This window comes from Astatotilapia calliptera, chromosome 18 (assembly GCF_964374335.1).
Source record: "Astatotilapia calliptera chromosome 18, fAstCal68.1, whole genome shotgun sequence".
NCBI lineage: Eukaryota > Metazoa > Chordata > Actinopteri > Cichliformes > Cichlidae > Astatotilapia > Astatotilapia calliptera.
In genome coordinates, this window is record NC_137439.1 from 26,606,583 (window position 1) to 26,628,019 (window position 21,437).

A 21,437-nucleotide genomic window follows, 5' to 3' on the forward strand; every position below is an offset into this window, starting at 1 on the left:
AGGGCTGGTTTTTAGCAAGGGGGGGGCTAGCCAGGAACCTTACTAGATACTGGGCAGGTGCGCTGCTACTCGCTCCAGAGGTGTGTAGTCTTACCACTACACTATCCAGCTGCTATGTAATGTCAGTAATGCAAACCCTGAAAATGGTAGCAGCGTGTCAGCCATCCTCTCTCATAAAGAGAAGGCTGTTCCTGTTTTTAATATGAACTTGTTTTATTTAGCCTGAATTTTCTTGTATATTTTCCACAGTAGTCCTGTCTCACATTGTCTTGCATTCTTGTGAAAACATAAGAAAATTCAGTAGCTTGTAGAACCACCTTCAGCACCAATAACTGGAAGTAATCGTTTTCTGTGTGATTTTCAAGTCTCTCACATCATCGCCGACAAATTTGGCAGAGGAGAGAAGTTCATGGTTGACTAAATGACTTTAAGATGCCCAGGTTCTGTGTTTGTGCTGATATTCTGTGATTGGTTTTCTGCAAACATGGTGCTGTGTATTATGGCCAAACATCTCCACTTTGGTCTCATCTGACCATAGGATATTGTTCCAGATGTTTTGTAAAGGGGGAGTTAATAGGGGAACTTAGATTACATTGGCTTTGGTGAAAACTTTTCACATGACTGTAGCATACAGCAGGAAATAGTCCTTTTGACCTAAATTGGCTGTTACTGCCATTTACCCAATCACACTCTTTACGCCTATGCCTTTAAAGACTTGTATCTGTCACACCCATGCTCACACACCAATGGATGGATCAGGGGCAGCGTGGGGTCTAGTATCTTACCAATGTCACTTCAACATGAATAGGGCCAGAGATTAAACCCCTGACCCTAGACAACCCTCTCTGCTTCTGGAGACAAAGCCATTCCCAGTTCATTTGTATTAATAGAGCTGCCTAGAAGTGAATGCACCTGACCATTAGCTATGCTATTCACACATTAGTGCAGTTATAGTGTAATTTGGTTTGGGCAGCTGGGAGGGTAAAGATCAGTAAATGTCTGATCCAACTGCATGAAGTGAAAATGGCTTTAGAGTCAAGGCAAATGATTAATATAGGAATATTGTGATCTGTTGTTTAAAAATAATGTGGAACACTGGGATAGCTGGGTGGCCAGTGGTCCTTTGCCCCTCTTTACTTCCCGTTCCCTTGGACTTAAACTAGAGACTATAAGAACTGAAGGTGATGCTTGAATTAAAATAAAAAAGTAGTTATTTTTCTTCTTTTTTTTGACATGAGAGAGTTAAAGGCAGATTTACTCTCATGAAATTATATTTCCTCCGAGAAACTTAAACTTTAGACTGAAGAGTGACAGCTGACCGAACAGACTGACCTTTGCCACAGACGGAAATTACACGAGTGAAGCAAATATTCCAGAGAGTTGTGTCCTCACTTTTCTCTCTCCTCTTCCTTATCTACCTCCACCTTTCTCCCTCTCTCCTTCAACTGAGGTCTTGTTGTCAGCTCATTAAAAGCATGTCCACACATACCAACTTCATCACTCCGCACTCTCGACCATTTACTCCCAATATGTAGGCCAACTGGCACAGACAGAAAACAAATAGAGATACACCCCGCTGCACTCAAACACACGTTATTACTCGATGTTCAGAGCGATTGCATTTGCCGCATCAGCCTTACTTCGGGGAGAATAAAGACAATACATTTCCACGCTCAATCAAATCTATTCTGCATCTTCCCCAACTCATTAGAAATAATGACATATTACCACATTACTGACCCATTACTCAGCACACATTCATCTCCTAACACTGCTCCATCACATTCTCTTAGAGGAATGGCTGAAAATAGGGAGTACAAACTGAGCTACCAGGGAGAGCGAGTGAGAAGAGAAACAAGGTGGGGGAAAGGAAAGACGTCATGTTTGTCTTCTGGAAAAAGTGACCTCTAAATTCTGCCTGAGATGGTCAGAGAAAAGCTGACAGGGCCTCTCTCTTCTTTGTTACCCACCCTGCCCCTCTCAAAGAAACAGGAATGGGTGAGACCTCAAATGCAGCTTCATTTGGTCTTTTCCTCTGTCTGCTGGCAATTCAGAAGTGACAGAATGAGAGTAGTTGCCACTGTGAGTGGCAGATTGCTGTCACCCATCCAGCTGAGTTAGAGAGGGGAATTGAATGCAGCCGGTTACAGTTCTTAAAGTCTGCTGGCAGTCACACAAAGAGAGCATTTCTCCACAAAGTTTACCTTCAGTCAGTCTTTGAATAGATAACCATTTCTGACTTTTATTACAACAGAAAAATTTCGACTTGACAGTGTACAAAGGTCTTACACAACTTGATACCCCTGTGTTGTATAGATAATCCCTACAGCTCCCAGACATCACTTTCAGATATTTTATTGCAAGTCAGGGTGATGCTTGCAGTGATAAATTTTTCAAGCAACTCAGCACTAGGGCTGGGCCATATCATACCATTCATGGTAATACCGGTATAATGTTGGGCAACGATAAGAAAATGAAATATCGCGATAGAATATGGGTAAAACGCGCATGCGCAGTGCCTTTGTTTTCATACGCACATGGTGGAAAAAGCATGGCAGCGACAGAGAATGAGAAGGGCGAAAGCGGATCGTTGAATGAAACGATGAACCAGAACTGGTGTGTAAAAATGCTGCAACTTCAGTGGTGTGGAACTGGTTTAGCTTTCGTCCGTCAGATACACAACAAAGCCCTATTTTTGGTAGAGCATGCTAGCAGGCCGTCGTTATTACCGTGTTTTTTGGAAATACTGCACACTTAAAATCAATCCTTTGATTTTTCTGAAAATCGACAGTGCCCCTTATAATCCCGTGTGCCTTACGTATGAATTCTGGTGTTTACTGACCTCGAAACGATTTTATGTCGTACACGGCGCTTGAAAATCTGTCAAATGTTTCAGTACGACTTTGCTAAGCTACGAACCCGCACCGCTTGATGGATTGTCGGAGCATTACGGCTATTGTAGGCAGGAGCCTCGCGGGGTGATACGTGCTGTGCCTCAACATAATATTACTGTATTGTGTGTGTATATCCTCTTTTTAAGTTTTGTGGATATTATACATGGTTATGCTGAGGATATGTCGGCCAATTTCCACTGGAAACGCCTTTTGGTTAAACTGTCAGCAAATAATTTGCATTTGCACTGTTAAATTTTTATATAACTTTAATGCACATAAAAAACAGCTGCTTGTTTAAGTGAAAATACGTTGATGGTTTGTTTTGCACTAATAAAGTTGTGGAGTCGTAACGTTTTTTGTCTAGTGTCAATTATATTGTCAGTTATATCGTTATCGCAAATTTTCAAATGTATATCGTGATAAATATTTTTGGTCATATCGCCCTGCTCCACTCAGCACTAAAGAGCATTTCAAAGTGTTTTAGCTCTTTATTTTGATGTTTTCCTGTAGCTTCCGTGTTTTGGTTCATTCTCACTGCTCACATAGGATTTTTGGCTGCTGCATACAGCTGTTTTCAGCCACAATGTATCTAAAAACAAAACCAAACACGACCTACACTATCTGTCCAAAAACAAATACCAGAGAGATGGCAATCATGGCTAGCTGCTGAACAGATTATGAAGATTATGAACAAGTCAACAGACTGACAGACGCATATACCAAGAGGGTGATGCAGACAGTATTTATATAGGAGTAGAGAGCAGAGTGGACACACCTGAGAGCACAGTTGAACAGAATCTTAAGTAATGAAACATGGAAAGCAAAACTGAACATACACACATACACACACGCGACCATGACTGTCAAGATTAAACAGGACCTAACACACCCACATTGAGACCCACATTAAGGCGCGTGGACACAGGAACGGGAGCTAAAACGACACGGTGACACATGTTGAAACACAGGAAACAGGACTGAAGACAAATGAACTTCCTATGACAGTGAAAGCAGACAAGCATGGAGAGACCAGACACCGTGACACGACTGGGGAGACAAAAAGGGTAATGAAACACAGAGAAAAGACTGACTTCCATACGAGACGCTGATGACAACACAGAGATGAGACTTGGATGGATTGGACATGAAAGCGAACTAACATAATCAAACAAGAACCAGAAATAAAAAAAACCCCCTCAGAGACACTAGAGAATACTAAACTCGAGACTAACCAATACAGAGCTTGATTGTGAATATTTCTTAAATCTAAAGGAATGAAAAGAGTCCAGAACAAAATCTCAAAACACACACAAGACCCAGGCCAAAACTGTATTCATTCACAGCACATTAAAAAACCAAACAAAAACACCATGAAGTTTGCATGAAAACATTCACTCACATATGAAATACATTAGCAATAGAAAAGTATGCAATTTAACACTGCAAGTGCCCTCTCACAATGAAATTCTTTGCAAAGCCCACATACTGGATTATAAGACTAGGCAATATTCCAGGAACTCGAGGGCTGTTTTAGGGCAGCTCAGGCCTTTGTGTGTGTTGTGTGTGTGCTGCAGGAACTGTCCCTGTAGGAGTTCTTTCAGGGTCGTTTTTAGGGGATGGAAAATGCTTGCAGCCAGGTAGATTCCTCTGCACTGCTAGGGAGGCTCAACACTGAGTGTGTCATTATAAAACTGAACACAAAACATTACATTACGTTTTTTTGCACAATAACATACACGCTAATCACACTGGCTCACTCAAAGGAAAGCACTACGGCTTCATTTTGAAACCAGTGATTGTCTATGTGGGGAGTTTGCTGTGGCTCTTCTTTCACTGACTCATGACATAAAGCTACCTGGCTGGAGTGAAATGTGTAGACTGGGCAACAAACTGTTGGCAGATTTAAGATTGTAGTTTTCCTTTGTAGATTGTGGAGCCTCACTTTATTCTGAAAAACTCTGCACTGTTTAAATGTTTTTCTTTTATCTTAGCTTTTACTGAGTTAAGCTTCCATTTAAGATGCGCTCAGTTAACAGATTTTTATCAAATCTAGCATGAATAAAAGAGCTATATAAATAATTAATGTATGTTCAGCAGTCAAATGATACAAAACTGCTACCTGCAGCTTTATTCAATAAATTTCTAGACGAGGTTAAGTACCTGAACCTGAAGTGTCAGTCAGTGATGTTTGCTTTCTTCTTGCTATGAGGTTAAAATATTTTATGCTTCACAATTACGTCTAACTACTTCTGTCTAATTTACTGTGTGCCCACCTTGTCTGTGCCAGCTGCTTTGACCTAGTTTTAAAAGAGAGCGTGTTGTTTGTTGTGTTTTCACATTTTATTTTTCAGCTTCTGTCATTTTTAGGATCCTGCCGATGCAGGCAGCGCACCTGTTTAATTTAGATGTGCTCCCTCCCTCCTGTGATAGACCCTTGTGGGATGTCTTAAAATCCCAGTTCACAGCTTTAATCCCCTCTTCACACATATTTCACATCCCTGCAGATGGACCTGATTCTCAAGCTTTATAAGCCTGCCGTGTGTGATGCCTGCGTGTCGCTTTGATTCCTCTTCTGCTTTTGAGAACATCTGATAAGAATTCAAAAAAGATGGAAAAGAGTCGAGTACAGAAGCTGAGATATCATAGAGATTACTGCCACCCGTGTGCCACACATACTTATTTATCTTTTAAAAACATGACAAGTCATTATGCTACAGGGTAATAGTTGAGCAGGAAAAGTCCTTTCCTAAATGAGATGAGAAACTATGACCTACTGCCTGACCTTCCTCTTAAATGAACGGCTGCTTTTGACACCTGTCTCCTTTTCTTTGTCTTCTAGGACTGAATGAGTGTATGATCAATAATGGCGGGTGCTCCCATGTCTGCGTGGACCGACCAATTGGCTTTGAGTGTCGGTGCCCTACCGGCTACCGGCTGCTAGACAAAAAGACTTGTGGAGGTAAATAGAGAAATATAAAGTGTTTTTCAGAAGCAGAGTGGCAGGCTGGCTGCTGACCAAGCCAGTATAAATCTGTTTGTGCATTTGTGTAGTGTACCGCTTTGGGCAGCTTGCAGCTCTCATGCTGTCCATCTCTGTTCCCTGCCCATCGCTCCCACAGGGGAGGTTGTGCAGTCTTACTCCTGTCACACATGCTTATAGTATGTCCTTCACACCCTTCCTATCATTTTAGCAGCTCGCCATCACACCCAGAGAAGAATCAGGTCAAAAGACGTCAGCAGGGATCCACCCTGCCTCCCTGTTGACTCCTTTCTTCCCTAAAACTGCAAAAATTCCAGCCATAAAATGTACATTTTTACCTCCCTGTTGTAGTCATGTCATTGAAAAGAATTTCTATATTTACATTTCCTGAATTTAGTTTCCACTCTCATCTGTCACAGCTCACAAGGGATTATTAGTGATTTGCTGTCACTGTCTGACTGTTTTTGTCTCTCAGCTGATTGATAATCCTCTCATCCCTATAGATATCGATGAGTGTGAGAACCCGGATGCCTGTAGCCAGATCTGCATAAACTACAAAGGGGATTTTAAATGCGAGTGCTACGAAGGATACGAGATGGACCCGGTCACTAAGACCTGCAAAGCAGAAGGTGAGTTACAGTAAGAAAAGAGGAATTAAGTTAACCCTGTCTATTTGAACCTGTGCCTCAGGTAAACAGCACATTTTCTCAGATACTGAAATGCGTCAACACTGCACCGCACTCTCTTCTGTACTACATTGTTAACCCCTCCTCTTGTCATAACCAGGAAACATCTTTTAACTGTTATATTCTTATTATTTCTCTGCAGGTGTTTGTGCACTTGACATAACAGTACACATAAAACAAAAATCACATCACCAAGGCAACCGCTCTGTTTTTCTCAGACCGAATTTGTCCTCTGGGTCCTGTCCCATTAGACCGCTTCACGAGTGACAGACTGATGTTTAGCGATGCTGAACACTTATAATTAGGTATAGCAACTCTTCAGGGGTACCTGGCTGAGTCACGGTGGAGGCTAATTACACCAATTTAATCCAACCTCCCGCTCAGCTTGTTGATAACAGTTGTTTGACTAGTGGAGAACAAAGTCAGCTGATGTCTTTTGACCTCCAACTATGGCTCAAAGCTGTTAGCAAGAGGATTGCATGCAGAGGCCATTTTATGTTTACACTTCATTTCCCTGCAGAGTTTTATTATTTAATTGGCAGGAAAGAGCCAGTCAAATGAAATGTGTTGGTTCTGTCCCTGTGGCTGTCAAATGCTGCTATTTAATTTTCCTCAATTAAGCTAAGCTAATATCAAAGCTCAGCATTTGCATGTGTGTGTTTGCGTGTGTGTCGTGTCTGCCCACTTGCCTCTGTTAACGCTTGTGTACTTTTCTCTGCATGGCTGCCCAGTGCGTTAGCTATCAGTTTATCATTGCCATGAGAGAAGTGTTTCTGGCTGTGTGTCAGAAGCCAAATTGCAGCAAATGCAGCAGTTGAGTCACTTGGTTTTGAGGCAATGAAAATGACGTCTGGCTGTGACAGCCCATGAACCCAGCAGGGGAGAATTTTCCCCTTTAGAGGGGTTGGAAATGCTGTCATTGTAATCGCCATTTTTTTGAGAACGCTTGGTCCTAAACGTCACTGTCATGATTCAGAGTTTAGGCTGGAAGACGGAGGAAAGGGCAAAAAGAGAAGATGTGCGGGACTGCGATACTACAATGAGGCTACAACACAGACTGTCAAAAGGGAAACTGAGGCAAGCGAGCCATTAATGAGAGAATTTCATATCTGCCCCAAGAGATAATTGCCTGCAGCTGCCATCCTATTACCATGCAGTGTCACAAAGAGATTGGCTCAGTATAGATGTTACTAGACAAAAGGTGGGCTTTAGTTATAGCCAGGCAGATAAAACCGTCCCTACAGGCGCGTTTTGTTAGTCTTTTTTACCCACTCGACTTTTCCTGGCCAGAATTATGAGGAAATAGTTTAAGACCTCTGTTTATATATGGTTCTGATTTAAGTGCATCCTGGGTGACCTTATCCAAAACAGACAGCTCGAAAAATAGGTGTGAAAATAAACAAGGACACTCTCAGAGGAAGTGCGAAAACCAGTGCATGATAATAGCTAATAACAAATTTACCAATCACAGTGTGTACTTCAGATGAAAGCAAGAAATCTTTTATCTCCTTGAATAACAAAATTACTTCATAGCGTCCTGCAAGAGTTATCCACATAGCGGGCTACATTAATACATTCCAGAGGACAGGTGAATTGTAAATGATCTGGAGCTTTCTATAGCACCATATCCAGGTTAACATGAAATGTGTGATGCGAGCCATGAGGTCACACATTTTCACCAGCACATCTTGTTCTAGGAATTTGCTTTCTGACTAAAGACTCGACTAATCAGGCTCAGCTGTGATTTGTGTTTGGTCCTGATTAGCATGGTAGCAGGGTACACTAAGATGTGAGCATTAAATATTGCACCCTCCAACCACTCAAACATATATATTAAATTACAAACATTTTGCATTTACCTAATGGACTCATTGCTTTTGTTGTGCTTACCTCAAAGGCCCATTCTGAGCAACCTTGATGAAATTAACATCCAGCTTGAAGCCTGACCAACTGCTGACATCTCTGTAGACATTTTTTGTCTTGTTAGTAGCGGTCACACTTTCTGTGCTGATGAAATCAAATAACCCTGGGAATAGAAAATGTAATAACTAGTGATTACGTTAAATGCTTTGAGATGCATTCCAGATAAGATCTGCATCTCTCAGCTGTGCATGTAATTAATATTTATATAAAATGCAGGTGTACATGGCAAGGTATTTGGAAGTGAAGCCTATCATTATTCTGTTGCATATGAGTAAAATTCACTGAGTAGCAGATTGTTATTTTTCTATATTTGCAAGCCTGGAAAAGGGTAAGAATATATCTTATTCAAATTAGTGTATGTTTGCCTATGTCTGTTTTGTTGCATTGCCGGTGCAAAAGCCGTCAGCTTGCTGTTTAAAGAGGTGCAGCCAGATGCAAAGGTAACTCTGATATATATTTATATTTGCAAGGCGAAGATAATAAGGAGCGTACAACTTAATGATGTACAACACACTGATCAATACACCAACTATTCAGCTGTTTTTAATGAACAATTATTGTGCCTTCACTCTTGTTAGAAGAGAATATTGAGTAGTATCGTGCAAACCTGATGCTGTTTATCTTTGTGAAAAAAGATTATATTTAGAGTATTGACTTTAGTCTCTCCAGCATCACATTATGTTCCAGTGCTTTTAACACTGCGGTGAAGCCGGATTGTTATTACTGTAGAGCAATGTCTAAATCATTCCCTGACATGCAGCATTTCCCATCTGGGTCAGCAGTTCTCAAGTCCAAGTGCATTTTGATGCTGTGCTGAACACACTGTCCAGCTTATTGTTGTTTTATTGTTGTCTTCTTCTTCTTCTTCACATCTTTCCCCTTTGTGGGTTAAATTATTGACACAAGAGCACAGCCACTGCTTCTTCCAGTCCAGACGATATACTTTTCCCACTGGATAAAGGTTAAGTTGATTTAAAGCAGTGCACTTGCTGTCTAATCTGAAGCATATTAATGTTGATGTGTGCATAGATGATCTGTGGAGCACCAGGACGAGAGCAGTTTTCTAATAAGATATACCCGCTTTGGCCCCTCTTCTCGCCTAAACTGTCAAAGCTGATTCGCTTGAGCATTACTGAAGCAAATCCCAACTCTAATGTATTCCTCACACCTACAATGTATTCATCCTCATAAGCCCATTTTAGAAATTGCCTCCTATTGAGAAGTTGAACTTTTTTTTGCTTTTTTTTGCTTTATTTTGCTGATCCATATTCTGACCCTGACTCCGGGCCTGTGTTGTTTGTGCCTGCTTGCACAAAAACACACCCTGAAATGTTCGTTTCTTCGCGTGCAGGTAAAAGCCCTTACCTACTGTTCACCAACCGACATGAGATCCGACGCATTGACTTAGTGAAGAGGGACTACAGTCAGGTGGTATCCACACAGAAGAACGCTGTGGCTCTGGACCTGGATGTGGCAAACAACCGTGTTTTCTGGTGTGATCGATTTCACCGGAAAATCTACAGGTAAAAAAATAGTTTTTGAGTTTCTAAATCTTTAAATAATTTGTGAAAACAATTGTATTTAGGATTTACATAACACTGCTGACAAACTGCAGCATAAACAATAGATTCCTCACAGCTTGGACAAATGTTTATTTATCTTCTAAGCAATTTTTACATTTTTCACTATGCCTCATTTAATCAAAACGCCTGCATTGTCAGCGACTAGACAAATATATTTGAAATATGAAGACGTACCAGAGGCATTATAAGAAAGAGACACGATGCTGAACAAAGCCAGTGATGCAAGGAACATTTTCGGGGGAGAAGAACTTTTTGACAAAGTTTTGTGGCAAAGTCTTTATAAGGTTTTTGTCAGATTTGACTGGGAATTCTTTACATGCAATTTATATGTCTGCACAACCTTTGAAATGAAAGGTAATCAAGCTTTGAACTGACTGCCTAAAAACAGCTTCTTCAGAATGCCTCGCTTGCTTCTGGAAGGATTTTGACTTGTTTTTTTTCTGCTAAAAATCATCAATATTTCTAAATATGAACCACTCAAAGATGTTTTACTTTCATCTATTTGCACTCCACCTGTGGTTTTCAAATGTCTGATTTTTAAAAGAACTGTGCTTTAATTATATTTTGAAACACGATTTCATAAATCCTGCACCGATGCACACTGATGAAATTTCCCTGTATGTGATGTAGTTAGATCTTCTCCTTTATGCTTTTGATGTTTTTTGGGTTCAATCAGCTTAGCCGATGGCTCAGACCTGCTATTATTTTAGATGAATTTCACCCTTCCTTTTGTTATCCCAACTACGTTTTCTCCCCAGAGTGTCTTCTAATTGGAGCACTGTGTTCTCTTTATAAAATTGATGTTAAGAGGAAAAAAATCTCTGGGGAAACTAAAATTGAAATTCCTGTTTGGGAGCACAGCTCCCTTGCCCTCGCCTCACACCTCTGCTGGGGGTCAAATCATTAGTGAGCAGGGCAAATCCTGAGTGAGGCCTTGTCTATTCTGATAAGTGGTCCATCTAAGAAGGATGCTAACCCCAGGATGAACCTGAACACTGCCCAAGGCTGTAGCTCCCATATCAGCCCCATTCTTTGTTCTGCAGTCTCTTCACTTCAGAGGAAGAATGGAGAATTGCTCTTCGTCATATATTATCTGTTGGGGTGTGTCCCGTTTGTGTTATTATCACTTTATGTCCGCTTATATTTTGTCAAATGAATGTGCCAAAAGACTTAACTTGCATAACAAAGAAGAACATGCCAGCTATATAACTGTGTCATTCACTTATTGATTGATTGATTGATTGCTAATGCTAGATTTACTCTTGTGATTGGAGTTTTTCTTCTTCAGTTGGAGTTTAATCAGTACTAAATTATTTTTTAAACAAGCAGGTAAAATTCTTTGGCTCTGAGTGCAGTCACTAAAAATCAATATTTTATAGTAATAAATCTTCTGGTAGGGCGCCACATGATAAGACGGATTGTGTATACATCCTCATTATCACAAAATAGTGCCCTGCAGGCAGCCAACCAGGCTCTGCCTCACAATCTTTCTGTACATCGATTTTGTAATAATGGCTGGCTTGATGTAGATTATCCCTTACATATTCTCATCCCCTCAAAACTCTCCCTCATTCTCTCCTTCCGCATTCCCGCCTCCTGCTCCACCCGCAGTGCCTTCATCCACGAGGCCAGTGACCCCTCCCAGCAGGTGCCACTGGTAGAATCATCTCTGCAGACCCCTGTAGGACTGGCTGTGGACTGGCTCCAACACAACCTGTACTGGACCGACTCAGGGGACAAATCCATCTCCGTGGCCTCGGTGGACGGCACCAAAAGACGTGTCCTCATCAGCACTGACCTGAGCGAACCCCGAGCCATAGCACTGGATCCGCACCATGGGTAAGGAAGTGGAGATGTATGCATACAACACCAGACATCTGCACTGTTAGTACCAAGTATTAAAGAAACTGAAAGACAAGATCCATAATTATCACGGTTTATGCATTTTAAAAAAGTATGCTAATTGCTGAGCTTCATGCTGTGAATTTACATAACACTTAGCATATCAGCACATAATAAGGTCGAACTGAGTTCACATAGGATGCCCTCCCATCTAGTTCTATACTATACTTTTTGTCCTCTTTCATAATTTTAAACATGATGGTGGCGTTAACCTTAAACAGAGATATGTTTAGCAATTTCTTCTGGGTCCACGTCTAATGATAAATATTCAGTATGAGAACACTTGTTGTATATGAGAATCCAGAGTATCGAGACTCTGACCCATTTAACATCCTGATAGTTTTTGACAGCCTGAGGAGCTTTATGAAATGGTGCCAGGCTGTGATTCTGCAGCTTTTGTGTTCTGGTTATACAAATGCAGATTAAAAAAAAAAAATCAGCCACAAAGTAAACATAAATAGACACACAAAGGTGCTTTGGTGAGGCAGGCACACACACACCACAGAAATGCTTTACACTGAATAACAGTTTGGACAAAATTGTCTTAATGCCAGTAATAAACATTTACATAGAAGTGAATGTAAATTACTGTGTCTTCACTGCTTTGATTGCTCGCTCATATCGCCAAATAACCATTCAAAGTGTGCTGAAGTCATACCAGATAACAGTTTTTAAATTTGGTGGTTAACAATGTTGGGATTTGGCTCAATGTAAATCACAGCCATGGCAATCCAAATGAAAGCAGAGTGCTCACAGACGTTAATGGTGTAAGCGATTACAACCACTGCTCAGCTTCTAGTCATGACAAAATGGTCCTGTTTGTCCTGCATACCAAGGTGAGGGATCTAATAACCATATTTTCAAACCGCAATCACATACTCCATCAGCGAGGACAAAGGCTGCAAACAGTAATGCTGTCAACTTGTCAAACTTGTCCTCTGTGTCAGAGGCCCATGCTGTAGCTGCTCCAATCCTAATATGCTGTTACATGTACGTTTACAATTACACTTACACTGTAAGCTGGTATTAGAGCAGATGGGAGATAGTGAAATATTTGTACGAGACGTAACACTAATATTGGTGGTCTTTTGACTTGTATTGTAGTTTTGTGGTGCTGAAAGGACAGCTCCGAAATGTGCACTTGTCAGAGATCTTTTACAAGAATTCCCTACAGCACTCTTTGTTGTAGAAATGTCTCCCTTTCTCTGCCCTTCTCTTCCAAAAAATCACTTCCACAAATCTTGGATGGCATTACCTTTGCTTTTGCATAGCCTGTAGTGGGGGAAAAAGACATTTGTGTGCCCTAGTTTTGCAGTCTTATGTATATCTGATTGTTTTAGGCTGCATATTGCTTATGCAACTTTAGGCAGCTTTTTTTTTCATCTTTCCAGGACAAATATTTTGGTGCAGCTCTCATATTGTTATTATTATTACTATTCTTATTATTCGGTTAGTAAAGGAGCCTACTTATGCTGGGTAGAACTGAAACAGCAAAGTAAAAAAAAGCAAAAGAGGAGAGCTAAATTAAAGTAGTGGACAGTGACAGTGATGGCTTACTGCCGAACCACTTAGCAGAACAATGCCGTGGGACTAATAACTGCTAAAACCCTAACTGGATAATAACACAATGACTTTGGTGTCTTTGTTCCAGCTTTATGTACTGGTCAGACTGGGGCACGCGAGCCAAAATAGAGAAGGCCGGTATGAATGGAGTGGACCGACAGGTGCTGGTGGCTGATAACATTGAGTGGCCCAACGGCATCACACTGGGTGAGGGGAGAACAGCTGTTCTTCATTATATCGTGCACAGTGCTATATTTTACCCTTTTTCCTCAACAGCTGTTGTGAATGTGCCTGAAGCGCAGACCTGAAAGGAGCCGATGCATTCAATCAGCTCATTTTTGATAAAAGGTCAAAAGTAATTGAAATAGCACAAGTTAATGTTTAACGATAATGGAAAGAAGTAGTTTTACAAAGTTATCATGGCCGCTTCGGAATGATATTGAAAATGTTTCAGGTGTTATAGATCAACACAGTAAAACTTGCTGTTGTGTAATGGTGAGAATCTGACATTTCTAAAGTAATCGATATCACCTAAAGGGATTTGCTGGTCAGAGTGCGAGAGTGCTTACCGCAAGGACAATCAATTTCCACTCAGCTCGGGAAATTCCTATCTACATGTTTGTGTGTTTGTCTGTGTGCATGTTTGCACTCCGCAGATGTGGCCAACCGCCGTCTGTACTGGGTGGATTCCAAACTACACCTCATAGCCAGCGTGGACCTGAACGGAGCTCACCGCAGGACGCATATGTCGTCCGTGGAGAGACTGGGGCACCCTTACGCCCTGGCTGTTTTTGAGGTTTGTGTTTACTCCTTTTATTCCATTGCCTCATTTTGTAGAACTCAGCATAGATTTTCAGGGATTTTGGGCAGTTGTCCATGATATCACTCAGCCTCCCACATCTCATCATATCTACATCTCTCTCATTAGCCTCAATGGGGGCCTGCAGAGGCACAGGGAGCCCAAACGTAATGACTGTTGAATTCAATTTATTTCATGCTCAGTCGGTGGGTGTCCTTGTGTGTGTTCTGTTTGTTTTTCCCTCATGGGACTGATTGGTTGAGCATACTAAACAGAAACAGCTAAGAGAAGGGAGCAGTCAAAAGCAACACACACATACAGACACACACTTGAGCTTTTGGTTGTCAGCCAGTTTCCCTCTGTGCATGTTATGTCAGGGCCTTTAGAAACCTTCAGTCTGGACTGGTGCCAAGCAGTCCTACACATCCGTGCCAGTGTGCAAACGTGCTTTTGCTTGCAAACTCCTGTTACAGGAACATCCTTTAAAATCAGCCTCCCTAGGGGAGACCACAGGCAGAGGTTTCCTTCAGAAGCAGACCAAACTTACAGGCGTGGATCTTTGAAACTATCCGCTTTGGTGTATATAATATAATTATATTTGTGACCTAGAGAGCAAATAGAGGTGTTATTTTTAAAATGTGCCTGAAGTTGTCCTAAATGTAAAATAAGTTCAGTATAAAAGTATAATGAAGCTTGTAAAGTTCAGTCATTTACTAAATTGGATTATGACTACATTCTGCCACTTCTATGTAATAAATATTTTTATAATATTTTTAAAAATGTTAAATTCCTCTACATGTTCGCACAGTTTACCATTTAATAAGTGTAGCATAACCTTGAGGATTTTCTACTGCATTCTGTGCTGTAAGTCCGGCCTGTGCCAGCGCTGTAGAGAGCGCTCAGAGAAATGATGATAAATTCCCTCTGCTGTAACACATAATCGATCGGGACGTCTCTGCTCTCTGCCCTGTTGTGACTACAAGGTGACCTTCTTGTTCAGCAAGTTGGACATACACCAGTTCAGTGTTATTGAGTGGGTCTTGTTGTATTGTACATCACATTACAGTACCATCTCTTTCTGACTCAGTGACTGACTCAACGCAAGCACACACGTACACACTCGAGTGTAGCGAGGCCTGTTGTCTCGGCACTCGCTGAGGATTAGCCTGTGGTTTCTAAGGCAACTGTAAAAAACATGTCACTTCCTATCTAAGACTCTTTTTTTTAAAACTGTTGATGAGGTTAACTAGGGAAAGAAAGCAAAAAGTTTATTAATAAAAAACCAGCAGGGTTAAAACTTCAGCCTGTGCTGCTGTTTTGTGATCTATATTAAATGGGTTTTAATTATTTAAAGCCTCGTGCTGCTGAAAATACATCCCAGAATGTTGCAACATTTTAAAAATCAAATAATTGATTTGATTTTCTTATATAAAAAGACATCATTGTTTATTGTTGCACTGCTGCTCCATGAATAGCAACCTCCTATTTACAATTAAACTCCTTTGCATTTCCTCCATCATCTTAATGATCACATTAAAAGCCAATTAAACATGCCCGCTCTTCTGCAGAAGCTAATGGGTTAGACGATGTCTGTCAACAAATACTTCCAAGTGCATATTTCCCTTTCCCTAATTTTCTCTTTATTTCTTCTTCTGAAATAAGTTGGACTGGTATCATCAGACAAGTACTGACAGCATTTAGCCGTCCAGAGTGACAAGCTAAGGGCAGCTTGTGTCCTTTTTCTTGGTCACTTTTTCTTTTCAGACCCCTTTTCATGATATAGTCACACTAAGGAAAACAGTGGTTGGGAACAACTGTACAACCAAAACTATTACTAAACGAAATGCTTGCTTCGAAGACAGGGACCAGGTCTGGAGCCAATTGCAACGTGAAAAGTCTGCAACAGTAGGAGACATCTGACTCTGTTTGCATAAACCTAATGACGACAACGAAAGCTACACACTGAAAATCAAGAGGAAGAGAGAAAAGCCTAAACAATTAAATATAATGTTAAATAATTAATGCAGTCTAACCTGAACTGTGGAAGAGAAACACTTTGGTCACTGAATTTCCACTAGTGTCACATTGTTTCTTTTGTTTACGTTAATGTTTAACATTAGTTGCCTGGTGTGTCCAGCTCTGCTAGCTGTGATGTTAGCATGCTGACTGTCAAAACCGTGACAGCAACAGTCGACTTGTTGACGTAGCTTAAAGGGGCCCCTTTTGAATTGTTGCCTTCGGCTCCAACAGACTCTAGAAACACCACTGATTACATTCAGTCTATTTGTAAATTGGTAGAAGTCGCAAATCTGTTGGTGTCTGTTGGAAATCCGTTCCATCTCTATCCAATGAACATCAAACAGAAATCACTTTAACTGTTTACATTCAGAGTCCAAGGAAAACCTCACAGATTTTAAACAGAATTGTTGCTGCATGTAGTTGTTGCAGGACAGTGATTTAACTGCAGCGCAGATTCTGCAGTTTATTTCTGATACAACACTCTGACTTCAGGGATCTGATGACACGGTTCACCAATCAGATACCACTGTTAAAATAACAAACTGCGTTCTTCACTCTGAGGATAAAATAAAATTCAACAATACTTTTTACAATATAAGACAGCTTTTAAATATATGAGTCAAACTTTACAAGACTCTAACAAACTAGTTCTGACCTGTCGTGTTTTTCTCCTGTGTCTTAGGATCGTATTTACTGGACAGACAGAGACAAAGCAGCAGTCTTCATGGCCAACAGGCTGACCGGGGAAGACATCCATGCCCTTGCTGAAAACCTTAATGACCCCCATGACATTGTGGTCTTCCACCAGCTTCGACAGCCACAAGGTGTGTGTGTTTGTGTGATTGAGGCACTTGCATGTGTCCTTAGGCATTTCCAACAACAGTTTCATCCCCTGCCTTTGATTATGTGAGCTGAGTTTCACCTCTTCTGCATGTCCATATCATCCTAGGCGCATGTATAAGTAATAGTGAGCCCTGTGATTGTAGTAGAGCGAGTAAAGCAGCCGTACATTCACGCTGTGTTCAAACTCTGCCTTCAACTCAGTTTCCTCTAATGGGACAATCCAGATCCAAACTGAACTGAACAGAGCACTTAATCATGAATGTGATATGTGTGTGTTTTTTCCTTGCATGTCACTTTCCATATCTGTCTCTGTCATTCTCTCTTACTTCCCAGTGCATTGTCTGTGCCCATTTATATTTTATCTTTCACTGAATTTCATCACCATTTTTTCCAGTTTGATCTTCGTACACCTTTGTCATTGTTTTTGTTAAGAAATGAGACTCTGGGATGAACACAGTGGACATGTACCTGACAGAGTAGCACAACTGGTCACATTTCTGTATGTTACCAGATTTTATTCTTTGCATGTTTCTGGAGCCTTTGTTTACATAAAGTAATTAACTTTGTTTAAAGGGAATTCAGCAGTGCCCACAGTGGGGAACAATAAAGTACGACGACTGTGCCTTCCCGGCTGTGTTATCTCCTCACATTGCATTAATGTTAATCTTATTTATATAACCACAGCCGTGTAATTCTCCCTGTCTCCGTCTTTCTTTCTCTTACTGTCTCCAGGCCCAGACAGCTGTAATCTGGGCAGCGTAGCCAATGGAGGTTGTGAGTATTTGTGTCTTAAGGCTCCACAGATCACTGAACACTCCCCCAAATACACCTGCGCCTGCCCCGATGGACAGGACCTGGGGCCTGAGATGAGAGGCTGTGTGCCAGGTGAGGCTGGGTGGTAATGGAGTGTTTAATGATCAATAACACCTAAGGGGGCTTTTTGTATGCTGTGTTTACTGTGGAGATAATTGGATCCTGCTTCTCATGAGGAATGCACCAGTATGTTTTTATCAGAAAATTTTTATATGCACCTATATCTTTATTAACATTTTAAAAAACATCAACAATACAACAAATTAAAATAAAACAAACCAAAAACAGCTTTTCTTATTGTACATCGTACACCCACATCCAAACAATCTGTTAAGCATAAAACCAATGCTCTTTTGCTGTTGTTTATCTGTCCTTCCTTCCACAAATCACAAGAATCACAGCTCTTGCCACATTTTGGTCAGAATTTCATCAAAACTTACACACAGTGTGAAGGTGAAGACTTAAAGTTCAAGGTCATATTTGTAGTTTTACGTCCAACATCCGTGAATTGTTATGGATCGTGAGCCTAATGAGCTACAGCGATATTAAGGTTCTGCTTTAGAAAAAAGTGCAAATAAATAAATAACCTAAATATTTAAATGTAAGCAATAAATCTGTAAAATTACTTTTACTTGTACTTGTACAAGTTACTTGTACTTTACTTGTTAATTCACCGAATGTTTTTTTTTTGTAAATTTATAGTACATTCTTCTTATATTGGATATTGAAAAAAAATGGAACTTTTCTGTCTGTTAACTGTTTAACACAAAGTTAGTTACATACTGTAGTTATGTTAGTGTAGTGTGTATGGCAGGTCTTTATTAGTAGGAAATGCTGTAAAAAGTATGAAAATAAAGGTAAAAGTGCAAAATTTATGCCCCTTTAACATTTTCCAAAGCCATCCACTCGACCCGATTGTGGTCTTTTCTGGGCCAATTCTGGCCTGCGGACCTTATGTTTGAATTCTCCTAATGTAAATTGATATATGTCACATATACTGTGTTAATAGTAACACAGTATCTATTTGGCTGATTGTATTTTTGTTGAATTTATGTTAGGTAAATGTTGATTTTTAGTTTGCTTAATGATTGAATATGTTCTATAAGGGATCTTGCAGCATCATTCTATGAAGATTTTAATCATAAAGTGATGACTGTTGTGGTCCTTCCTGTCTTTTTCAAACACTTTAAGACATTTACACTCATTTCTTGAGCTGAAAGCTTTCGCTCTGCTATGACTTTGCCTGCAGCAGCGCCAAGAGATGACATGACAGCAACATCTTCACCCCCCACTGAATTTACTCCGGGCACTGGAGCGACAGAGGGAACAGGAGGAGTGTCACAGGCGGATGCAATCCCTCGCTTGACCACAGCTCCATCTGGCTCCCCTGAGCCTCTCACACCCCTCAGCACACTCAAGCCTATGTCCTCGCAGGAATCGAAGGCGTTGGGCTCCCACTCCACTGCCACTACTATGATTCTCTCCACCACACCTGCAGGAGACAGCAGCGTCTCACAACACTGTAAGTGGGCTGTGAATTGTAAATTGTGTTTATCAGTTCTGAGTCTGAAGAAAAAAAGATATATGATGATATGTGACAGAAACCATTAGTCTTACATTCAGAATTGAGGATATGTCAGGTGCTCCAAACCTTTGTAATTAACATCTCTCACATGTCCACCGAGGGTCCTCTGCATGATTTGGAAAAAAATCAGGCACAGTCCTCTGACAAAGCGCCACTTTCACCTGAGCGGCCTCATCTCCTACCAAATACCACATCTGATGGTTTCATTCATGCTCATAATGTAGCTAACAATCTCACCCTCGCTGTAATGATGGCATTAAAGTGACGTATCTACAAGCCCCAGCAGCCAGTCATCTGGCTTTAAGAGCAGTAATGGATGGCTGTTTCTCACCTTGAAACTGTCATTGTTCCCGCCATAAATTGAGCTCTGCGTAGGTGGTAGTGTATTGGGTCTCTTTAAGGGAATATATGCAACCATGAAAGTGTGCATTAATAAGCGTATTAGTAACTATGTTGCATGAAAATGAACGATAGAGTCACAATGGTGTCTAATGGAGCCCAGATGGATGGAGTGTAGAAGGTCAAGGTTGCATTGAGGGAAAATTTGAACTTTTTCCATCTTCTTTCCCCTCATTTCTCTTTGCAACACATTCACATCTGTGCACGCATGATCACTCATTCCCCACCTCGTGGTCTTTATTGCCCCTCTTTTTCCGCCACCTCGTCCTTCCTGACTGCACCGCTTATCTTTCACTCTATTTCTCACACTTTTTTTTTCCTCGTGCACGCTTTCTCACTTTTATCCTTTCTTGCTCCTCCATCTTTTCCTCCTGTCGCTCTAACACCTCTCACTTGCTTCATCTCTCCCTGCAGCTGGAAGTGAGCATTTCCTCCTGGGTGAGAACCTCACTGTGGCTGTTTTGGGAGTGGTCATCCCCATCGGTAAGTTAGCTGCAGCTCCCCTTGTCTGTTTTTGTCTGTCCATGATAAAGGCTGCTGTCTCAGTGCTGCCTATGGCCAATGTTTGTAGCCCATCCACACTGACCTTGCTGTGGCAAGGCGAGAGAAGCCTGGCCTACAGGTCTCCCCCACTGAGGTTTCTCAGGAGTCATTTTCTGTGTGTCTGACATTGCTGCCACACTGCATTATTCACTTCACACCATGTTGTGTTGGGTTCAGATCTTTTGTCTGAAGTTCGAGTACTTTACTTTCAGTGAAAGTAGTTTATTAATCTAAATGAACACAATCCTTTTTTTTTTCATTCACAGCAGGTTGTTTGATGGAGAATTTGAGTCTCACAGTCTGATTTCAGACAAACCCAATTTCAAAAAACATTGAGATGATCAGTAAAATGTAAATAAAAACAGTGATGGGAATCTTACAAACCTTTATTTTATTTTCAGTTGAACATAGAAAACATATTAAACGTTTAAAAAGAGAAAATATACAATTTTAAGAAAAATATTAAACATTTTCTCAAAAAAGTTAGGACAGGGTCAAGTTTACCACGGTGTAGCATCCCCTTTTCTTTTAACTAGCCCGTAAACATCTGGGAACTAAGGAGACCAGCTGTTTGACTTTTGGGAGAGGAATTTTGTCCCATTCTTGTTTGTTATAGGATTCTAGCTGTTCAACAGTCCAGGATCTTCTTTGTTGTAGTTTTCTTTTTTCTAACCTAATTAGTTGCAAAATGTTGCTTTTCCTTTTTTGTTGTCTCCATCCTAACTTTTATTGGCACATCAAATTCAATTATTTTTTCTAACATAGTGAAAAATCTCAGTTTAAACATTTAAACGTTTAAACACATTTTTTTAGTGTCCTCTTGTGAATAAAATATGAGTTCATGAGATTAACACACACATGCAATCGGCTTTTATTTACCATTTTTGGAGTTGGTGTTGTAGATA

At 40.7% G+C, this 21,437-nt stretch overlaps 1 protein-coding gene across 4 annotated transcripts in view; it reads left to right on the forward strand.

Annotated features, from left to right (window-relative positions):
- Positions 1–21,437, forward strand: part of LOC113011259 (low-density lipoprotein receptor-related protein 8-like) — an 82,123-nt gene that overhangs the window by 56,580 nt on the left and 4,106 nt on the right. For 2 of the 4 annotated variants that reach the window (XM_026150712.2, XM_026150710.2), the window contains exons 8-17: positions 5,734–5,853; positions 6,378–6,503; positions 9,835–10,006; positions 11,678–11,905; positions 13,620–13,738; positions 14,188–14,327; positions 17,032–17,173; positions 17,925–18,077; positions 19,255–19,527; positions 20,404–20,472. In XM_026150712.2, the coding sequence (XP_026006497.2) occupies positions 5,734–5,853; positions 6,378–6,503; positions 9,835–10,006; positions 11,678–11,905; positions 13,620–13,738; positions 14,188–14,327; positions 17,032–17,173; positions 17,925–18,077; positions 19,255–19,527; positions 20,404–20,472 (1,542 nt within the window). The remainder of the gene's footprint in view (positions 1–5,733; positions 5,854–6,377; positions 6,504–9,834; positions 10,007–11,677; positions 11,906–13,619; positions 13,739–14,187; positions 14,328–17,031; positions 17,174–17,924; positions 18,078–19,254; positions 19,528–20,403; positions 20,473–21,437) is intronic. The other 2 variants (XM_026150711.2, XM_080292760.1) reach the window with 2 other exon arrangements.